Source organism: Choloepus didactylus, chromosome 27, assembly GCF_015220235.1.
Source record: "Choloepus didactylus isolate mChoDid1 chromosome 27, mChoDid1.pri, whole genome shotgun sequence".
NCBI lineage: Eukaryota > Metazoa > Chordata > Mammalia > Pilosa > Megalonychidae > Choloepus > Choloepus didactylus.
The window spans coordinates 18136891-18152685 of NC_051333.1; the positions used below are offsets into that span (position 1 = coordinate 18136891).

The 15795-nt window shown below is 36.3% G+C and overlaps 2 protein-coding genes across 5 annotated transcripts in view; one reads left to right on the plus strand and one right to left on the minus strand.

Annotated features, from left to right (window-relative positions):
- LOC119521687 (zinc finger protein 566) overlaps positions 1–4563 on the minus strand; it is a 43361-nt gene extending 38798 nt beyond the window's left edge. For 2 of the 3 annotated variants that reach the window (XM_037820263.1, XM_037820262.1), the window contains exon 1: positions 4098–4562. The gene's annotated coding sequence lies outside the window, so the exon portion shown is untranslated. Of the gene's footprint in view, positions 1–4097 lie in introns of all 3 variants that reach the window. The other variant, XM_037820260.1, reaches the window with a different exon arrangement.
- Positions 4250–15573, plus strand: LOC119521697 (zinc finger protein 260-like). Of its 2 annotated transcripts, XM_037820285.1 has the most exons (4): positions 4250–4687; positions 7454–7580; positions 8347–8533; positions 11571–15573. In XM_037820285.1, exon 4 carries the CDS (start codon positions 12349–12351, stop codon positions 13225–13227), a length of 879 nt encoding a protein of 292 aa, XP_037676213.1. In that variant the 5' UTR covers positions 4250–4687; positions 7454–7580; positions 8347–8533; positions 11571–12348; the 3' UTR covers positions 13228–15573. The 2 variants fall into 2 exon arrangements, with proteins under 2 accessions (XP_037676213.1, XP_037676212.1); XM_037820284.1 differs by lacking the exon at positions 8347–8533.
- The last annotated feature ends 222 nt before the right edge of the window (positions 15574–15795 follow it).

Consider the following 15795-nt stretch of genomic DNA (forward strand, 5'->3'; position numbering starts at 1 on the left):
TACTTGAAATACCCAGAATAAGCAAACTGATAGAGACAGAAAGTAGATTACAGGTTACTAGGGTCTAAGGGCAGAGGATGTTTAATGAGTTCAGAATTTCTGTTAAGGGTGATGAAAGTATTTTGGTAATAAGATGGTGGTGATGATGGCACAATATTTCAAATATATCTGATGTCAATGCATAGTACACATATATATAAATGGTTAAAAATGGGAAATTTTGCATTGTAGAAGTTACCACAATAAAGATTAAAAAGAAAAACTTAACAAAGACATTACAAGAAAGGAAAATTATGGGCCAGTATTTTTCATGACCATACATGCAGAAATCCTACACAAAATATTATCAAACCTAATTCAGTATATTAAAAAAGTTTAATACATATGGCCAGTGGAACTTATTTCAAGAATATAAAGTTGGTTTAACATTAAAAAATCAAACTAAGTGACCAAATTAAAATTCGAAAAAAGAGAAAAGTATGATCCTTTCCATAGATGCATAAAATATATTTGTCAAAATTCACCTCTCATTCATGTAAAAAAATCATAGCAAATTAGGAAAAGAACATTCTTAACTTGATAAAGGGCATCTTTGAAACTGGGAGACACCGTCCTCCATTGGTCTCTCAAGATCCTACACATCTTGCTGGATAAGCCAGAAGTACAAGGCTCTAATGCTTACTATACAAGTAATGGATACTCCAAGCTCAGTGTTTCTCAGTGGCTGTGCAAACTCATTGCTTGAACAGCATCCACTCATCCATTTGAGTCCCTCACATGATCCCCATGGGAGCAGCAGAGAAGAAGAACCGATGTAAACTCATGAACTGAAGCTCATGCTGCTTGCTGTACATGAGTAATAAGTATTTGTCTTTGACCCAGTGGTCTCGTGTTTTCTGCCAGCATCTATGAAACAGTAACAGGGTAATATTTAAGCTTGTAAGTAGGGTATAATAAAATCTCAGATCAGATTCCTACAGCTAATATAATACCTAATGGTAAAGAACTGAAAACTTTCCCCCTGAATGCAGAAAAACGGAATTATGTGTATTATCATCATTTCTTTTTAACAATGCACTGGAGTCAATGCACTAAATCATGACAAAGAAGTAAAAGATTGGAAAGGAAGAACTAAAACCGTCATTATTCACAGATGATAAGACTGTAAACACAGAAGTCCTAAATAATCTATAAATTATAATTAGTAAGTGAATTAAGCAAAGCAGCCTGATACAAAGATAATATACAAAAACAGTTGTACCAACAACTGGAAAACAAAATTTCTAAAAATTCCATTTAGAGTTTCATCAAAAACATCTAGTACCCAGGTATTAATCTAACAAAAAGTATATAGTGAAAAATATAACAAATTGGTGAGAGAAATTAAAGACACAAAGAAATAAGAAATACTGTTTTTCTTGGCTGGAAGAGTCAATATTGATGTCAGTTTCCCACAAGTTAGCATACAGATTTACAAACAAAATCCCAGGAAGGATTTTTTGGGGATGGAAATTAACAAATTCATTCTAATGTTTATACAGAACGTGAAAGGACTTGGAATAGTCAAAACATTCCTACAGAAGATAAAACATTGGAGGAACAATACTACCGGATTTCAAAACAGTGGTACTGACAAAAAGACTAATAAAATGAAAGAGAATATCAAGTCCAGAAAGAGAACCATGTAAGAAGGTGACCTGGAAATGAAAAATGGTGACCTGGAGAAGTAAACTGTTCTGTACAGGAAAGATACTAGTGGCTCTGGAATCAGATATATGAAGATTTCTTTTGTTTTTTGTAGGATTACTTCAATTAGGAAGCTTGGTTTTATCTTGGTACTTTTGTAATGTGGAAAAGGTATTACTTTACATCACTTTCATATTATAGTCGTATTAACATTACATATAATAAAAAATGAGAAATCTAAGAAAAAAAAAAATTTAAACCCACATCAAAATTCTACACAATCACCAGAAGGGCTAAAATGAAAGACTTACAATACTAAACAACAGAGGATGTGGATCAACAGGAATTTTCATACACTGTTGGATGAAGTGCAAATTGGTTCAAACACATGAGAAATTGGTATTATCTACTAAACATTCTGCCTACCCTATGACTTAGCATTTCACGTCTAAATATTTACCCAAGAGAAAAGCTTTCATGTGTTCACCAAAAAAATACAGCAGGATTTTCCTAACAGCAGCACAGTTTGTAATAGCCCAAAACTGGAAACTACCCAAATGTCCATCAACACCGTAACAGGTCAATATAATATATTCTCAAATGTAATGAGAACTACAATTAAACTCAATAGCATGGAACATAATGTGGAATGAAAGAATCCAGGCACAGAGGTGTACATGCTATTAAACTCCATTTATGTGTATGTGTCTGTATGAAGTTCTAGACAGGGTACAACTAATAATGATGATAGAATTCAGAATAGTTGTGTGTGTGGGGGTTGTTAGTGACTGGGAAGTGGCATAAGGGAAACTTCTTGGGTGCGGGAGCAAGTTCTTTATATTTATCTTGGAGTTCTTTGTTACAAAGCTCTTTGTTACAAAGCCGTGTACTTACAATTTGTGTACTTTACTGTATATATGATGTGATGGCTTGGAATTATGTACGCTAGAAAAACATGTTCTCAATCTTAATCCATTTCTGTGGGTGAGAACCCATTGTAAATCGAACATTTAAAGGAGGTTACTTCAATTAAGGTGTGGCCTAAGTGAATCAGGATGGGTCTTAATCCCTTATTGGAGGCCTTACAGAGAAGGCCACAGAGCGAGAAGCCACAGGAACAGCCAGAAGCTGAAGATAAATGGAACCTGGAAGAGAAAGAAGATGCCACCATATGCAAATTGCCATGTGATGGAAAAGCCAAGGAACCCCAAAGATTGCCAGCTAGCCAGAAAATACTAACCGTAGGGAGGAAGCACGCCTTCAGGCCTCTAAAACCATGAGCCAATAAATTCCTTTTCTTAGCCAACTCACTGTATGGTATTTGTTTTAACAAATAGGAAACTATAACATATGGTATACCTCATAAAAAACTTTTTAAAAGAGTATCAAAGCCATGTTTTGGTATGAATAGTGAACAATGCGATGCCTCAAACTCTGCTGTGCAAGTATAAATTTGTGAATCCACTTTGTTAAATATTTTGGAACTATTTAGTGTGGAAGATACAATATCCCAGTAATTCCACTGGTAGGTAAACAAACTCATGCACATTAGCAACACTTTATAAAAAACTGGAAATAACTCAAATGTCCATCATTACTAGAATAATAACTATGGTATACTTCAAAGGCTGGGATATGATACAGCAAAGACAATGAATGAACCACAATTTTATCTAATACGGATCAGTCTTATAAACATGGTTGTACAAATAAAGCAAAAGACAAAAGACAGTAGGGCAGTAGTATTCATATAAAGTTTTAAAACTGGAAAGACTTTACAGTGTAATACTTAGATAGGTGTATATAAGTGATAAAACCTTCACACCCTTAACCAGTCACACAAACATAATCACACATCCACCATGGACACATAGCTACAGGCAACCTATACCTATAGCAACAGGACCTCACACCCAGTACCTTAAACGGTCACACAAGCACTATGACACATTTACCAAGACACAACCGCACTGTTACAGGTCTTTCACACCTGCGCATGTCCAATCACAATCACATACCAACCAGAGACATTCACTGAGACATTCACACAGTCACAGGTACCCCTACCTGTATTCAGTGCCGCACACAGTCACACTATTACACATCCCTACGGGGAGAAACCCGATCACACCCACCCAGTCACAAGCTCCCCATACACCCACACACAATGCCGCATGGGGTCGCATCATATACACATACCACAGGGTCGCCCCCAGTCATTCTAGCACAGTCACAGGCTCCCGGACGGTGTTGCACAGTATTACAGATAGAAACACACATCCACCACAGGAACAGCCAGTAGCAATCGGACGGTCATTTACCCCGTGTAACACAAAGACACAATCACACAACTTCACAACCTCACAAGACTGAGGCTCCGGCTCCGGCCGCCATCTCCTCAGGCTCCTCACCTCATGCCTTCCTGGCTTCCAAAGCAGCAGAGTCCTCCACAGCTCTGGAGCAGTTGCTCGTGCGGCCTTGAGGGTCCCGCCAGCGCGTGACTTGGAGGTTGAATACCCGCGAGAAGCAGCGTCATGCCGCAGCTTCCTCTGGGCAACGTAGTCGGAGACAGACCTGTGACCGACAAAATGGCTCCCGGCCGTTGGGATTCCTATTAGCGATTACCTGCCGCCACGCCGAAAGGATTACGCCTCCTCACTGAAAAGCGCCTGGGAAACCTCTTTGAAGTCCCGGCTCAGTCTCGGGACGTAATTCCCGCAGAAGGCTAGTTCGACGCGTATGAGATAATTTTCTTTCCAAGACCGAGACTAGTAACCCTAAGAGCTGGACGGGCTGAGGAAGAGGAGAGCAAGTTTGCATGGAATGATAATTCGCGCTGCTGAGCCTTCTGGGAAATGTAGTTCGGAGCAGGAAAAGCGGTGGATAGATATCGGAAAGTCAATTCGATTCTCTTAAAACTAAGCCACACCCGGGACACTTTTGACATTGCCAGTGCGCAGGCGCAGACGTCCTGAGTCGCCATTTTGGCCTTTGTTCTGGGGTGAGTTTGGCTTCGGGGTCCTCAGGTGCAGAGGGGAGGTTTGACCTGGGCTCCTGAGACCCAGACTTGGGAGATCGAAGGGAGGAGACCAGGAACCTGCGACGGGATTGGGGAGGCTTAAGGGAAGGAGCTCCTAAACATGCGACGGGGTCGTAGAGGCGGGCTGGAAAGAGTCTCTGAAATTGCTAAGGGGCCAGTATAATTTGGCTTCTTTGTGAAAGGCCGGGAGAGGAGAATGAGGGGGCGGGGAGGCTAGGTTTGCAGAAAGCAAGTAAGGAAAGTCACAGTATTTGTTGCCGTGGGTGTAACTGGGGGTTTGGGGGTCGTAGAATGTGGAAGAAAATAGTTTCAGTATTTTGTTTGGGTGTTTGTGAAAATGTCACTTTCACACACAAATACTGAATCATTTAATATGGGTATGTGTACAAGTGTATTACACTCATTTCAGTATTAATACCTGACTGGGATTGTATTATGGATCCTCATCTGTAAAACAATAACAATGGCTCTTTCTGGAGAAGCAATTTTTATTGAAGATTTGGAAGAGAAAAGGCTAATAATTGAACTAGCTGATGAATGGTTTAAAATGTGATTTTCATGTAAAACCAGAAGCATTTACTATGGAGTAGAAAATAAAATTAGCATTTTTTTCTTTAAAAAGGAGATTTCAGAGGAACTTGCTTTTTGGGATGCCTGTTCTTGCATTGAGTCCAGACCCTAGAGACTTAGGCATTCAGCCTTCTGAGTTCTTTTAGGGCCCACCGTGGGGGAATGGGAGATGTAGGGATGGGGATCTGAACTGATAAGCCCTGAACTAAGGAATAACTTGAAAGTTTGAGGGGTAATGTCAAGAATGTGTTATACCTTGTACTGAATCCAGAGGCAACTCCAAATGGGTCAAAATTTAAAAGTAAAATGAAAAAACAAAGTTATAAAGACTTAAAACTTGGTTAAATGCCTTTATAATCATGTAATGCCTTTCTAACTACAAAATCCAAAAGCCATAACATAAAAGGTGGATCATTTCTACTACAAGAAAAACTAAGTCAAAATTCATAACCAACCAGAAAAAGAACTGTATTTTGTGTTAAAAATGGCTAATCTCCCTAATATGTAAGGAACGCCAAAAATTGGTAAGAAAAAGATAATCCAGTAAAAGTGGGGAAAGAGATGAACAAAATAATCCACAGTACAGAGCTACAAATTGTTCTCAAATATACAAAAAGATGCTAAACCACATCCGTAAGATAAATGCTGTTAAAACTATACTGAGATACTGGATTTTCTTTTTCTTTTAATGGAATATGATAGCAGAAAATGAAAAAAAATTGGAAAACTGTATTGCTGGAGGGTGTCCAGATTGGTACAAGCTCTTTGGAAAGTATTTTGGCCACATCTGTCAGAATTCTAATTGTACTTTTTTTTCACTGAACAAATCCCACCTCTGGGAATTTCTCCTACAGATCTACTTACAATAATGCATATACAAGGTGATTCACTGTAGCAAGTCTTCACAATAGAAAATTATTGGAAGTAGCCATAAATAAGCCATTGCACACAGGGAAAGACTGCAATTAGGAAAAAACACCAAGTTCACTCTGTGGCCTGATACGAAAAGCCTCCAAGATATATTAAGTATGAAAAAAACAAGTGCAGAGTCTTGTATGCCAATTTTTGTGCAAGAAAGGTAGGAGGGGAGATAAGAATGTATATTTGCATTTGCACAAAGAACTGAAGTTTGCATAAGAAACTAATAAGAGTGGTTTCTGTCGCAGAAGTTGAGAAGAATGGAATAGACAGGGAAAGAGAAAAGTAAATTTACACTGTATACTGGATGCTTTTTGGGGCATATTCTTTGCCCATAAATTTTTATATATTGCCATCTTTACATGAGATGGAAGAGTTGATATTTGGGGCTTATAACATTTCTTTCCAGAAAAGTATCAGAATGACATTCTGCACAATTTCTTTGGCTTCCTTGAAACCATTCCTTCTTTTTCTAATTCCAGTATTCTGATCACTAAAATAAATAATCAACAACAACAAAAATGTTAGTGAATTGTTCTTTCACTTGTCTTTTAAAATCAGGATTCTGTCATTGACCATCTCATTTTTACCTCTATATAATTTTTGAGCAAACATACACGACTACTGTGACTTCATCTAACATATACTGGCTTGTGACCAACAAATCTGTTTCCCCTCTAGGCCTGTCTTAATCTGATCCATATACCCAATTGTCTAATAGATAGCACTACTTGGATATTCCATGAGAACTTCAAATTCTGAATATTGCAAATGTCATAGTTTATCTCCCTTCTCTAGAGATCATCTTCTACCTACTCCCTCTTCCTTATTACCTGTCTTAGAGATCCACACAACTATCTTGATAGGTTTTAAGTCACTTAGCTTTGTCTCATGCTAGACCCTTTCATCTTTATTACACCTTAGTACAAATAGGTGACCAAGTTCTCTTGTGTCACATAATAAATGATAAATATGTTTGCTAAATCCATGATGAACATAAAGTTACAGGACATTTATAATGTGATTTATTTTTTCCCAGGGGATGACAACCTAGGTAAAATATTAGGATTGTAAATTTTTATGAGCTCTATATATGAATAGACACTCTTAAGAAAGGTCATTACATGGTTCTTTTTCACAGGCCGGCTTACTCGTGCATCTCTGGAAGCTGTACCTTTATTATCCTTCAGAAGCCTGAAGGTTTCAGGGTTGATTTATGGGGTGTTGTTTTTTCCCCAGTGTAACATTCAGGTGCTGTATCATTTCCCCACTTACTGGTTGTAAAGTCACTAAACTGGATGTGATCCTCAGTTGAAGTAAGAAGAGCAATGGATGATGGAACGAATGTGCTGGAGATATTGTCAAGGTAAGTCTGTGAGAATCAGATAATATTAATAGGGAAAAGGCCCATCATAGTTATTCAGTGAGAGTTTGTTACCTTTGAAATGTTTTGCAAGGAGATTCTCTTATCAGCCCTAGTCTTATGTGAGAGTTGGTAACTGTTCTTCATAAACCTATATAATATTTCCAAATTTTCTCCTTGGATCAGTGTTCAACCTCCATCAGATTCTAGACAGCCCTTTACTCCTCTGGTCTTTATTCAAGGGTGTCAGCTTCCTTACTTTGTTTTCTCTTTTTTCTTTGTTAGTCTGGCTAAAGGTTTATCAATTTCGTTGATCTTGTCAAAGAACTAGCTTTTTGGTTTTCTTGATCTTTATTGTTTTCCTCTTTTCAATTTCATTGATTTTTTCACTTTAATTTTGATTTTTTCTTTTCTTCTTGGTGGTTTTAGGTTTATAATGCTTTTCTTTCTCTGGTTACCTAAGTTGGAACATTCTTGATTTTAGATCTCATCTTTTCTAATAAATGTATTCAATGCTATAAATTGCCCTCTAAGCACTGCTTTTGCTGCATCCCACAGACTTTGATAAGTTGTATTTTCAATTTCATTTTCTTCAAAATATCTTTTAATTTCTCTTAACTTCTTTGACTCATGTGTTTTTTAGAAGTATATTTAATCTCCAGATATTTGGGGGTTTTCCAACTGTCTTTCTGTTAATGATTTGTAGTTTAATTCCATGGTGATCTAAGAGCATTCTTTATATTATTTCTGTTCTTTTAAATTTGTTAAGGTGTGTCTTATGGCCCAGAATGTGGCCTATCTTTGAATATTCCATGTGAACGAGAAGAACATGTTTTCTGCTATTTGGGGATGAAATACTCTATAAATGTCAATTTAAATTCAGTTGATCATGCTCTTCAGTTCAACTATATCTTTACTGATTTTCTGCCTGCTGGATCTGTCAGTTACTGAAAGAGGTATGTTGAATTCTCCAACCAAAATAGTGGATTTCCCTATTTCTCCTTACAATTCTAACAGTTTTTCCTTCATGTATTTTAATGCTATTAGGCCCATATACATTAAGGAATTGTATGTCTTCTTGGAGAATTGGCCCATTTATCTTTTTGTTGTGTTCCCCTTTATCCGTGATAACTTTCATTGTTCTGGAGTTTGCTTTGTCTGAAAGCTACTCCAGCTTTCTTTTGATTAGTGTCAGCCTGGTATATCTTTTCCTATCCCTTTACTTTTTTTTAATGTAATTTTATTGAGATATATTCACACACCATATAATCCAAGAATACAGTCAGTGGCTCACAGTATCACCACATAGCTGTGCATTCTTCACAACAATGAATTTTAGAACATTTCATTACTCCAAAAAAAGAAAAAGAACATCCAAAACATCCCATACCTGTTTTCCCCCCTATTATTTATTTCTTTTGTCTTTATTACTCATTTGCCCATACACTGAATAAAGGGAGTGTCAGTCACAAGATTTTCACAATCAAATGGTCACCCCATAAAATCTATATAGTTATACTGTCATCATCAAGAATCAAGGCTGCTGTATTACAGTTCAACAGTTTCAGGTATGACAATTCAATAGTTGCATGTTATTCCTTTACTTTTATTGGTGTTTTTATATTGAAAGTGGTTTTCTTACAGACAACATATGGTTAGGGTTTGTTTTTATACACTGTAAATCCATCTTTTAATTGGTGTATTCAGACCATTCTCACTTAAAGTGATTATTGATATAGTTCAATTAATATTTACCATATTTATAACTTTCTTTTCCTTGAACTTGTTTCTTTTTTAGCCGCTCTTTTTCTGTCTTCTCTGATTTTTGTGATCTCATTTTCTGTTCTCTCTAAGCATAGCAATTATACTTCTTTTAAAAAAGTTTTTTACTGGTTGCCTAGAGTTTGCAAGGTACATATATAGCTAATCTGAGTTCACTTTCAGATAACACTGTGATTTCGTGGGTAGTGCAGGTGCCTTAGAGTAATACCAGTTCCTCCCTCCCATCTGTTATAACATTGCTGTTACTCATTTCACTTATCCGTAGGCTATAATCACCCAATATATTGTTGCTATTATTATATTAAACAAAGAATTATCTACTAGATCAATTAAGAATAAGAAAAAATAATTTATTTAACTTCATTTATTCCTCCTTGAATGCTCTTCCATTCTTCATGTAGATCTGAGTTTCTGGCCTGTAAAATTTTTCTCTCCTCTGAAGAACTTTTAACATTTCTTTCAAGGAAGGTCTACTGGTGACAAATTCCCTCAGTTTTTGTTTGTTGAGAAAGTATTTATTTCTCCTTTATTTTTGAAGGATAATTTTGTTGGATAAAAAATTCTGGTCTGGTGTTTTTTTTCTTTCAACACTTTAAGTGTTTCATTAATTCCCTTCTAACTTGCATGGATTCTGAGGAGAAGTCTAGTGTGTTTCTTCTTCTTGTTCCTATGTAAGTAAGGCAAACCCCACCCCACCCCCAGCTTCTTTCAAAATTTTCTCTTTATCTTTAATTTGAATATGATATACTTATGGGTGGATTTTTTGGTATTTGTCCTGTTTGGTGTTGTCTGAGCTTACTGGATCCATGGTTTGGTGTCTTGTCTTTAATTTGTAAAGTTCTCAGCCGTTCTTACTTGAAATATTTCTACTCTCCTTTCTGTCTTTCTTTTGGTACTTCCATTATCCATATGCCACAACTTGTGAAATTGTCCCACAATTTTTGGACATTCTATTCTGTATTTTTCATTCTTTTTCCTCTTTGCATTTAAGGTTAGGAAATTTCTATACACTATCTATCTTCATGCTCACTGATTCTTTTCTCAGCCATGTTCAGTGTACTGATAAGCCATCAAAACAATTCTTCATTCTGTTTTGCAGTGTTTTGATTTCTAGGATTTGTTTGTTTGTTTGTTTGTTTTTCTTGGAGTTTCATCTTTCTGTTTACATTATGAATCAGTTCTTACATGTTGTCCACTTTTTTCATTAGTTCCCTTAGCATAATAATCATAGTTATTTCAAATTCCCAATCTGATAATTCCAGAATCTCTGCCATATTTGAATCTGGTCCTGATGCTTTCTCTTCTCTTCAGACAGTGTTTTTTCCTATCTTTTTGCAATCTAGATATGATGCTTTGAGTAATAGTAACTGAGGAAATAGGACATTAGTGTGAGCTTTTATGTTTATCTGGCTGGGACTTAGGCTGTGTCTAATATTTGCTGTTACTTTAGGAGTCAAAGGTACAATTTCTGCTAATTTCCTTGTTTTTGTCTCCCCTGTTGTTTTTCGGTTTCCCTAGAAACTCTTAGTGTGTATGTCTGGCAGCATGTCAGTTGTAATTAATATGTGTTGAATGCTAATTATATAATAGCCACTCAAGATAAATAATAATAAAAATAAACAGTAATCCCCGCTTTCAAGAAGATTACCATGTAGTGTTGCTAGGTAGTAGATGGTGGAGAGAGACAGTAATCAGATACATAAAATACACATGATCTCAGATGGTGATTAAATAGTATGAAAACAGTCAAGATGGTGCAGAAATAAATGCATGTCCACTGTATTTAACAGAAGGTTCCCATTGACTGTTTTGGTCATTTTACTTCCTATTCAGTCATCTTCCTCAAATTGGCTTGATTTATTTTTTCACCCTTTCTTTGTATTTGTCACATGTCTACTGCATACTCTCTTAGCTGATTTCTAATATGTTTAAGGTTACCTATAAAAGGTAAAGCTGCATGTATTCATGAATGTCAGCTTTTTGCCCAAATAGAATCTTCCTTCTCAGCAATTAAGAGTGTATTTGTACTTGGAATTTTTTTCATACTAGGAGACTAAGCCTGAAACCAGAATCAGTTCCAGAAAAGCACATATCTGAAATGTTGTTTGTAACATTTTGATAAAAATATGTTCAAGTGAAGATTTACTGGATGGTAACTATGTTTCAGGCATTGTTTTGATTTACACCAATTTCTTTGTACTTCATTTATAGAAGAAGCATAAGACGTTAAGGAGCAGAAAGAACAGCATAACAAAAGCTTGTGAGTGAACTTACATCTACTTCCACAACAGTACAGGCTTGTACTATTGAAGGCAGAGAATGTAAAAAACTTGGGAAAATATTTTCTCTAATCACAGACATTGTTTCCTCAAAATAATGCCTCTGTGAAAGAGACTTCACTTTGAAAGAATTCTTGTCATGCTTAACTAAGCACAAAGGATAAAAGAATGAATACAAGTTTTGCCATAGTTTTTCCCATGTGGTAGTCATCCCCTTTATGCGTAATGAGTGTGAAAGTCTTCTGTTGGAAATTCAACCTCACAAGATACCCAAGAATTAATACTTGAGAGAAACTATTTGGGTGTAATGAATGTCGGAAAGTTGTATTCACATCAAAGAAATCATGCAGGAGTAAAACCTTGTGTATAAGGAATATTGGAAATCCCTTAGCCAGGTATTAAATCTCATTAAGCATGAGAATATTCATACATAAATTAGTATTATAATGATCATGGGAATGCTTTTATCTGAAGCAAAATCCCATGGAGTATGACAAAATTCTTACTAGAGAGAAAATATATGAGTGTCCTGAATGTAGTTAAGTCTGCTCTTTATAGTCATCTTTTACTCCACATTTGAAAAATCATACAAGGGAATAAGCATATAAATGTAATATAGGAAACCTTTCAACCAGATAGAAAACCTCTGTAGTCATCAGAAAATTCATACTGGAGAGAAATCATATAAATGTGGGAAAGTTTTGATTCAAATGTCAAATCTTAGACACAAGAGATTTCATACTGGAAAGAAACCCTATGCATGTAAGAAATGTGAAAAAGCCTTTAGTCACAAAGTACATCTCACAGAACATGAGAAAACTCACAGTGGACAGAAAGAATATGAATGTAAAGAATGTGGAAAAGCCTTCAGCCAAAAGCAATACCTCATTAAACATCAGAACATTCATACTGGAGTAAAACCCTATATATGCAAGGAATGTGGGAAAGCCTTCAACCAGAAGGAAAACCTCATTACCCATCAGAGAATCCATACTGGAGAGAAACCTTTTGAATGTGGTGGATGTGGGAAAGCTTTCATTCAGAAATCAAGCCTCATTACACACCAGAGAAGACATACTGGAGAGAAACCCTTCGTATGTAAGGAATGTGGGAAAGCCTTCAGTGGCAAATCAAATCTCACTGAACATGAGAAGATTCATATTGGAGAGAAACCTTATAAATGTAATGACTGTGGGACAGCCTTCAGCCAGAGGCAGTATCTCATTAAACATTACAACATTCATACTGGAGAGAAACCCTATGAATGTAATAAGTGTGGAAAAGCCTTTTCACAAATCACATCACTTATTGTACATGTGAGAATTCATACAGGTGATAAACCTTATGAGTGTAAGGTATGTGGGAAAGCATTCTCTCAAAGTTCATCTCTTACGGTGCATGTTAGAAGTCATACGGGTGAGAAACCTTATGGTTGTGATGATTGTGGAAAAGCCTTTTCTCAGTTCTCAACTCTTGCTTTACATGCGAGAATCCATACAGGTGAGAAGCCTTACCAGTGTAGTGTATGTGGAAAAGCTTTTAGCCAGAAGTCACACCACATTAGACATCAGAGAATTCATACTCATTAAAAATGGTATGAATTCCTGGAAGAAGGACTTCAGCAGATTCATAGCACATTAGGAAATTCATTCTAAAACAAAATGCCATGAATGTAGGAAAGCCTTAAAAAAGAAACCCAGTACTTATACCCAAGAATTTTCATGAAGAGAAAGAGGAAAAAGTAGAAACGTGTACTACACAAACTCATAGCATACATTATTGTTAGACTTTTAGAAGCCTTCTCATTTAAAGGCAGGAACAAGTATGGATCCTGCTATACACTCTGCTGCTAAACATGGTCCTGAATGGAGATTCTAACTAGTGCAGTAAAATGAAAGAAAAAGTGGTGTAAACATTAGACAGGAAGAGACAAAACTACCATGTTTAGGTAATATGATACCCTACATAAAGCTCTATTAAAATTCTTTGGTATTGATGCATTAGTAGTTAGGTGGAATAGAATTTATTGTCAAGAAACATACCCATGAATTTGTGGGAAAGGAATGTAGTAGCATGCAATAAGGGAATGAGTGGATAAAGGGTGTATTTGCACAACAGAAAATTGTTGAACAGTTAAATAAGGCAAAACAAATGTATAAGCAAGAAATTGCAAGCATTTGAGTGAAAAATCAAGGCTCAGAATGATGCATATACTATGGTACAGTTTTTTAATTTTGAATTAAACGCTAACAGAGACCAATGCTCTGTATTGATTATGAATTCATATGTGCATGTAATAGAGATTAAAAAAATAGGTTGAAATTATGTGCCAAATTCATTGTAGTGATTCCCTCTAGGGAGATAAGGGAAGAGACTAGGGGTGGTGATTAAACAGAATGTTTGGCTTTACATTTAAAGATCCATTTCTGTTTAAAAAGAAAAAAAGACATGAAAATATAACAAATGTGAGCTAAATTTTAAAATTCAGGGGATAAGGGAAGGAAAGCTATAACTGCAGAAATTATGTTAAGTATAAAGAAGAGCTGTAGCGTATTAATGAAAATGTACTATTTTAGCATGTCAGTGTATTGTCTGTAGTCTAGTAATTCCTAGTATGATTTTGTAGCACATTGCTTGGGCTCACACATTAAGGATAGTTATTGGTAATCAATGATTCATGCACAGACTTTCTTTATGTGAGTTTTGTTGACCTGTAAAGTTAAATAATCATTTGATTTTTGCATTGTTTGAAGGAGAAAACATTCAAATGCATAAATCTTCTAGAATTCACTGAATGTAACTTTAATCTCTGGATCTTGGCTTCATTTGTAACTTGCTGACTAACTTTCATATACTCAGCCTGAGACAGCTTGTCTTCTCTCCTTTCTCCTCTTACTTCTCTCTGCCCCTCTCTGAGTGGCCTGAGAGTGAGCAAGATATTCTCTGGCCTGAACCAAATCTACCTGAAGATAATTTATTTTTTTCTCCTTCTTTCTCCACCTGACAAGAAGAAAAGCATTAGTATATTTTGTAACTGGCATTGAAAGTGATACATAGAATTTACATGTGAGTCTGATTTTCTACTCTCAAAGTCAAAATAATGAAAAGCTACTGTTATAACTATCAAAATGTTTTGTGTGCTGCCTTGGCATCCATTTTACTTTGGTTAAGCCACTTAACACTGACCTTAGGCCTAGTTAATAAGTAGCTTTCCAGCCCTGTGGTATAAATTCTCCCAGAGCCCAAACCTACATTTGTGGCCACCGCCCACACCATCTACCCACCCACACACCTCATCCCAAACCCATGATTGATCCCAATTGATAAGCTAACCATCCTTACTGCCTTCAGAACCCTAGTCCCTTTCCCTTTTCATGCATATTTGCTGTAAACTAACTAGTCCTTGACTCCCATGGAAAATCTAATCTCTACCCCTGGACCACAGTAAAGGCACAAGCTCACAGGTCCCTCTCACTCTGCTTGTGTGCTCCCCACCTGCTGGTTGAGCCATCCAAGCTGATTGTAGTTCCTGCCAACCCCTCATGACACCCCTCTCACTTTTGAACCTGTGAGTAGCAAACTCTTTTCTCATACATTATGACCTCAGACTTCCATTGTGTCACACTTGACCTCCACCCAGACCCAAATTTAAATTCCGACTTAACTAATCCAAAGCAGCCACCATAGCTTTGTCTTATAATAGCCATTCTATCATCTTATACTAGCCATTCTAACATTAAACTACATAATCTTTTTAAGCTAGATAATGTGACACATAAAATGTCCTTATTCTTTCTCCAAACCCTATGACATCTTAGCTCCCCAGAAATGTTAGTGTCCTTTTATCTTCAATTTTTGCCTTCCCATAAGTAGTCTCTTGGATATGGTTCTGCTAGCCTTGAATATTGTGTAATAAAATCTCTGCTTTTTCTGTTTGTCTTTTGGTATATTTCACAACTCAAGGCATGTTTGATATTTCTTTTGGCAAAGGGCATTGTATACTGCCTCCAATGGTTCCCTTCCATTTAAAATACTTATAAACTAATTATTAGTTATTTTGTAAGCATTGATGTGAAAAACAGTTAAAAGATTGCATGATGAAACACTAAAATAGTCATGATTGAGCATGATTTTGTCATATAAGGTAGTAATACTGC

Coding starts and splice junctions, on each gene's coding strand:
- LOC119521697 (XM_037820285.1), top strand. CDS start 12,349: ATGTCAAATCTTAGACACAAGAGATTTCATACTGGAAAGAAACCCTAT.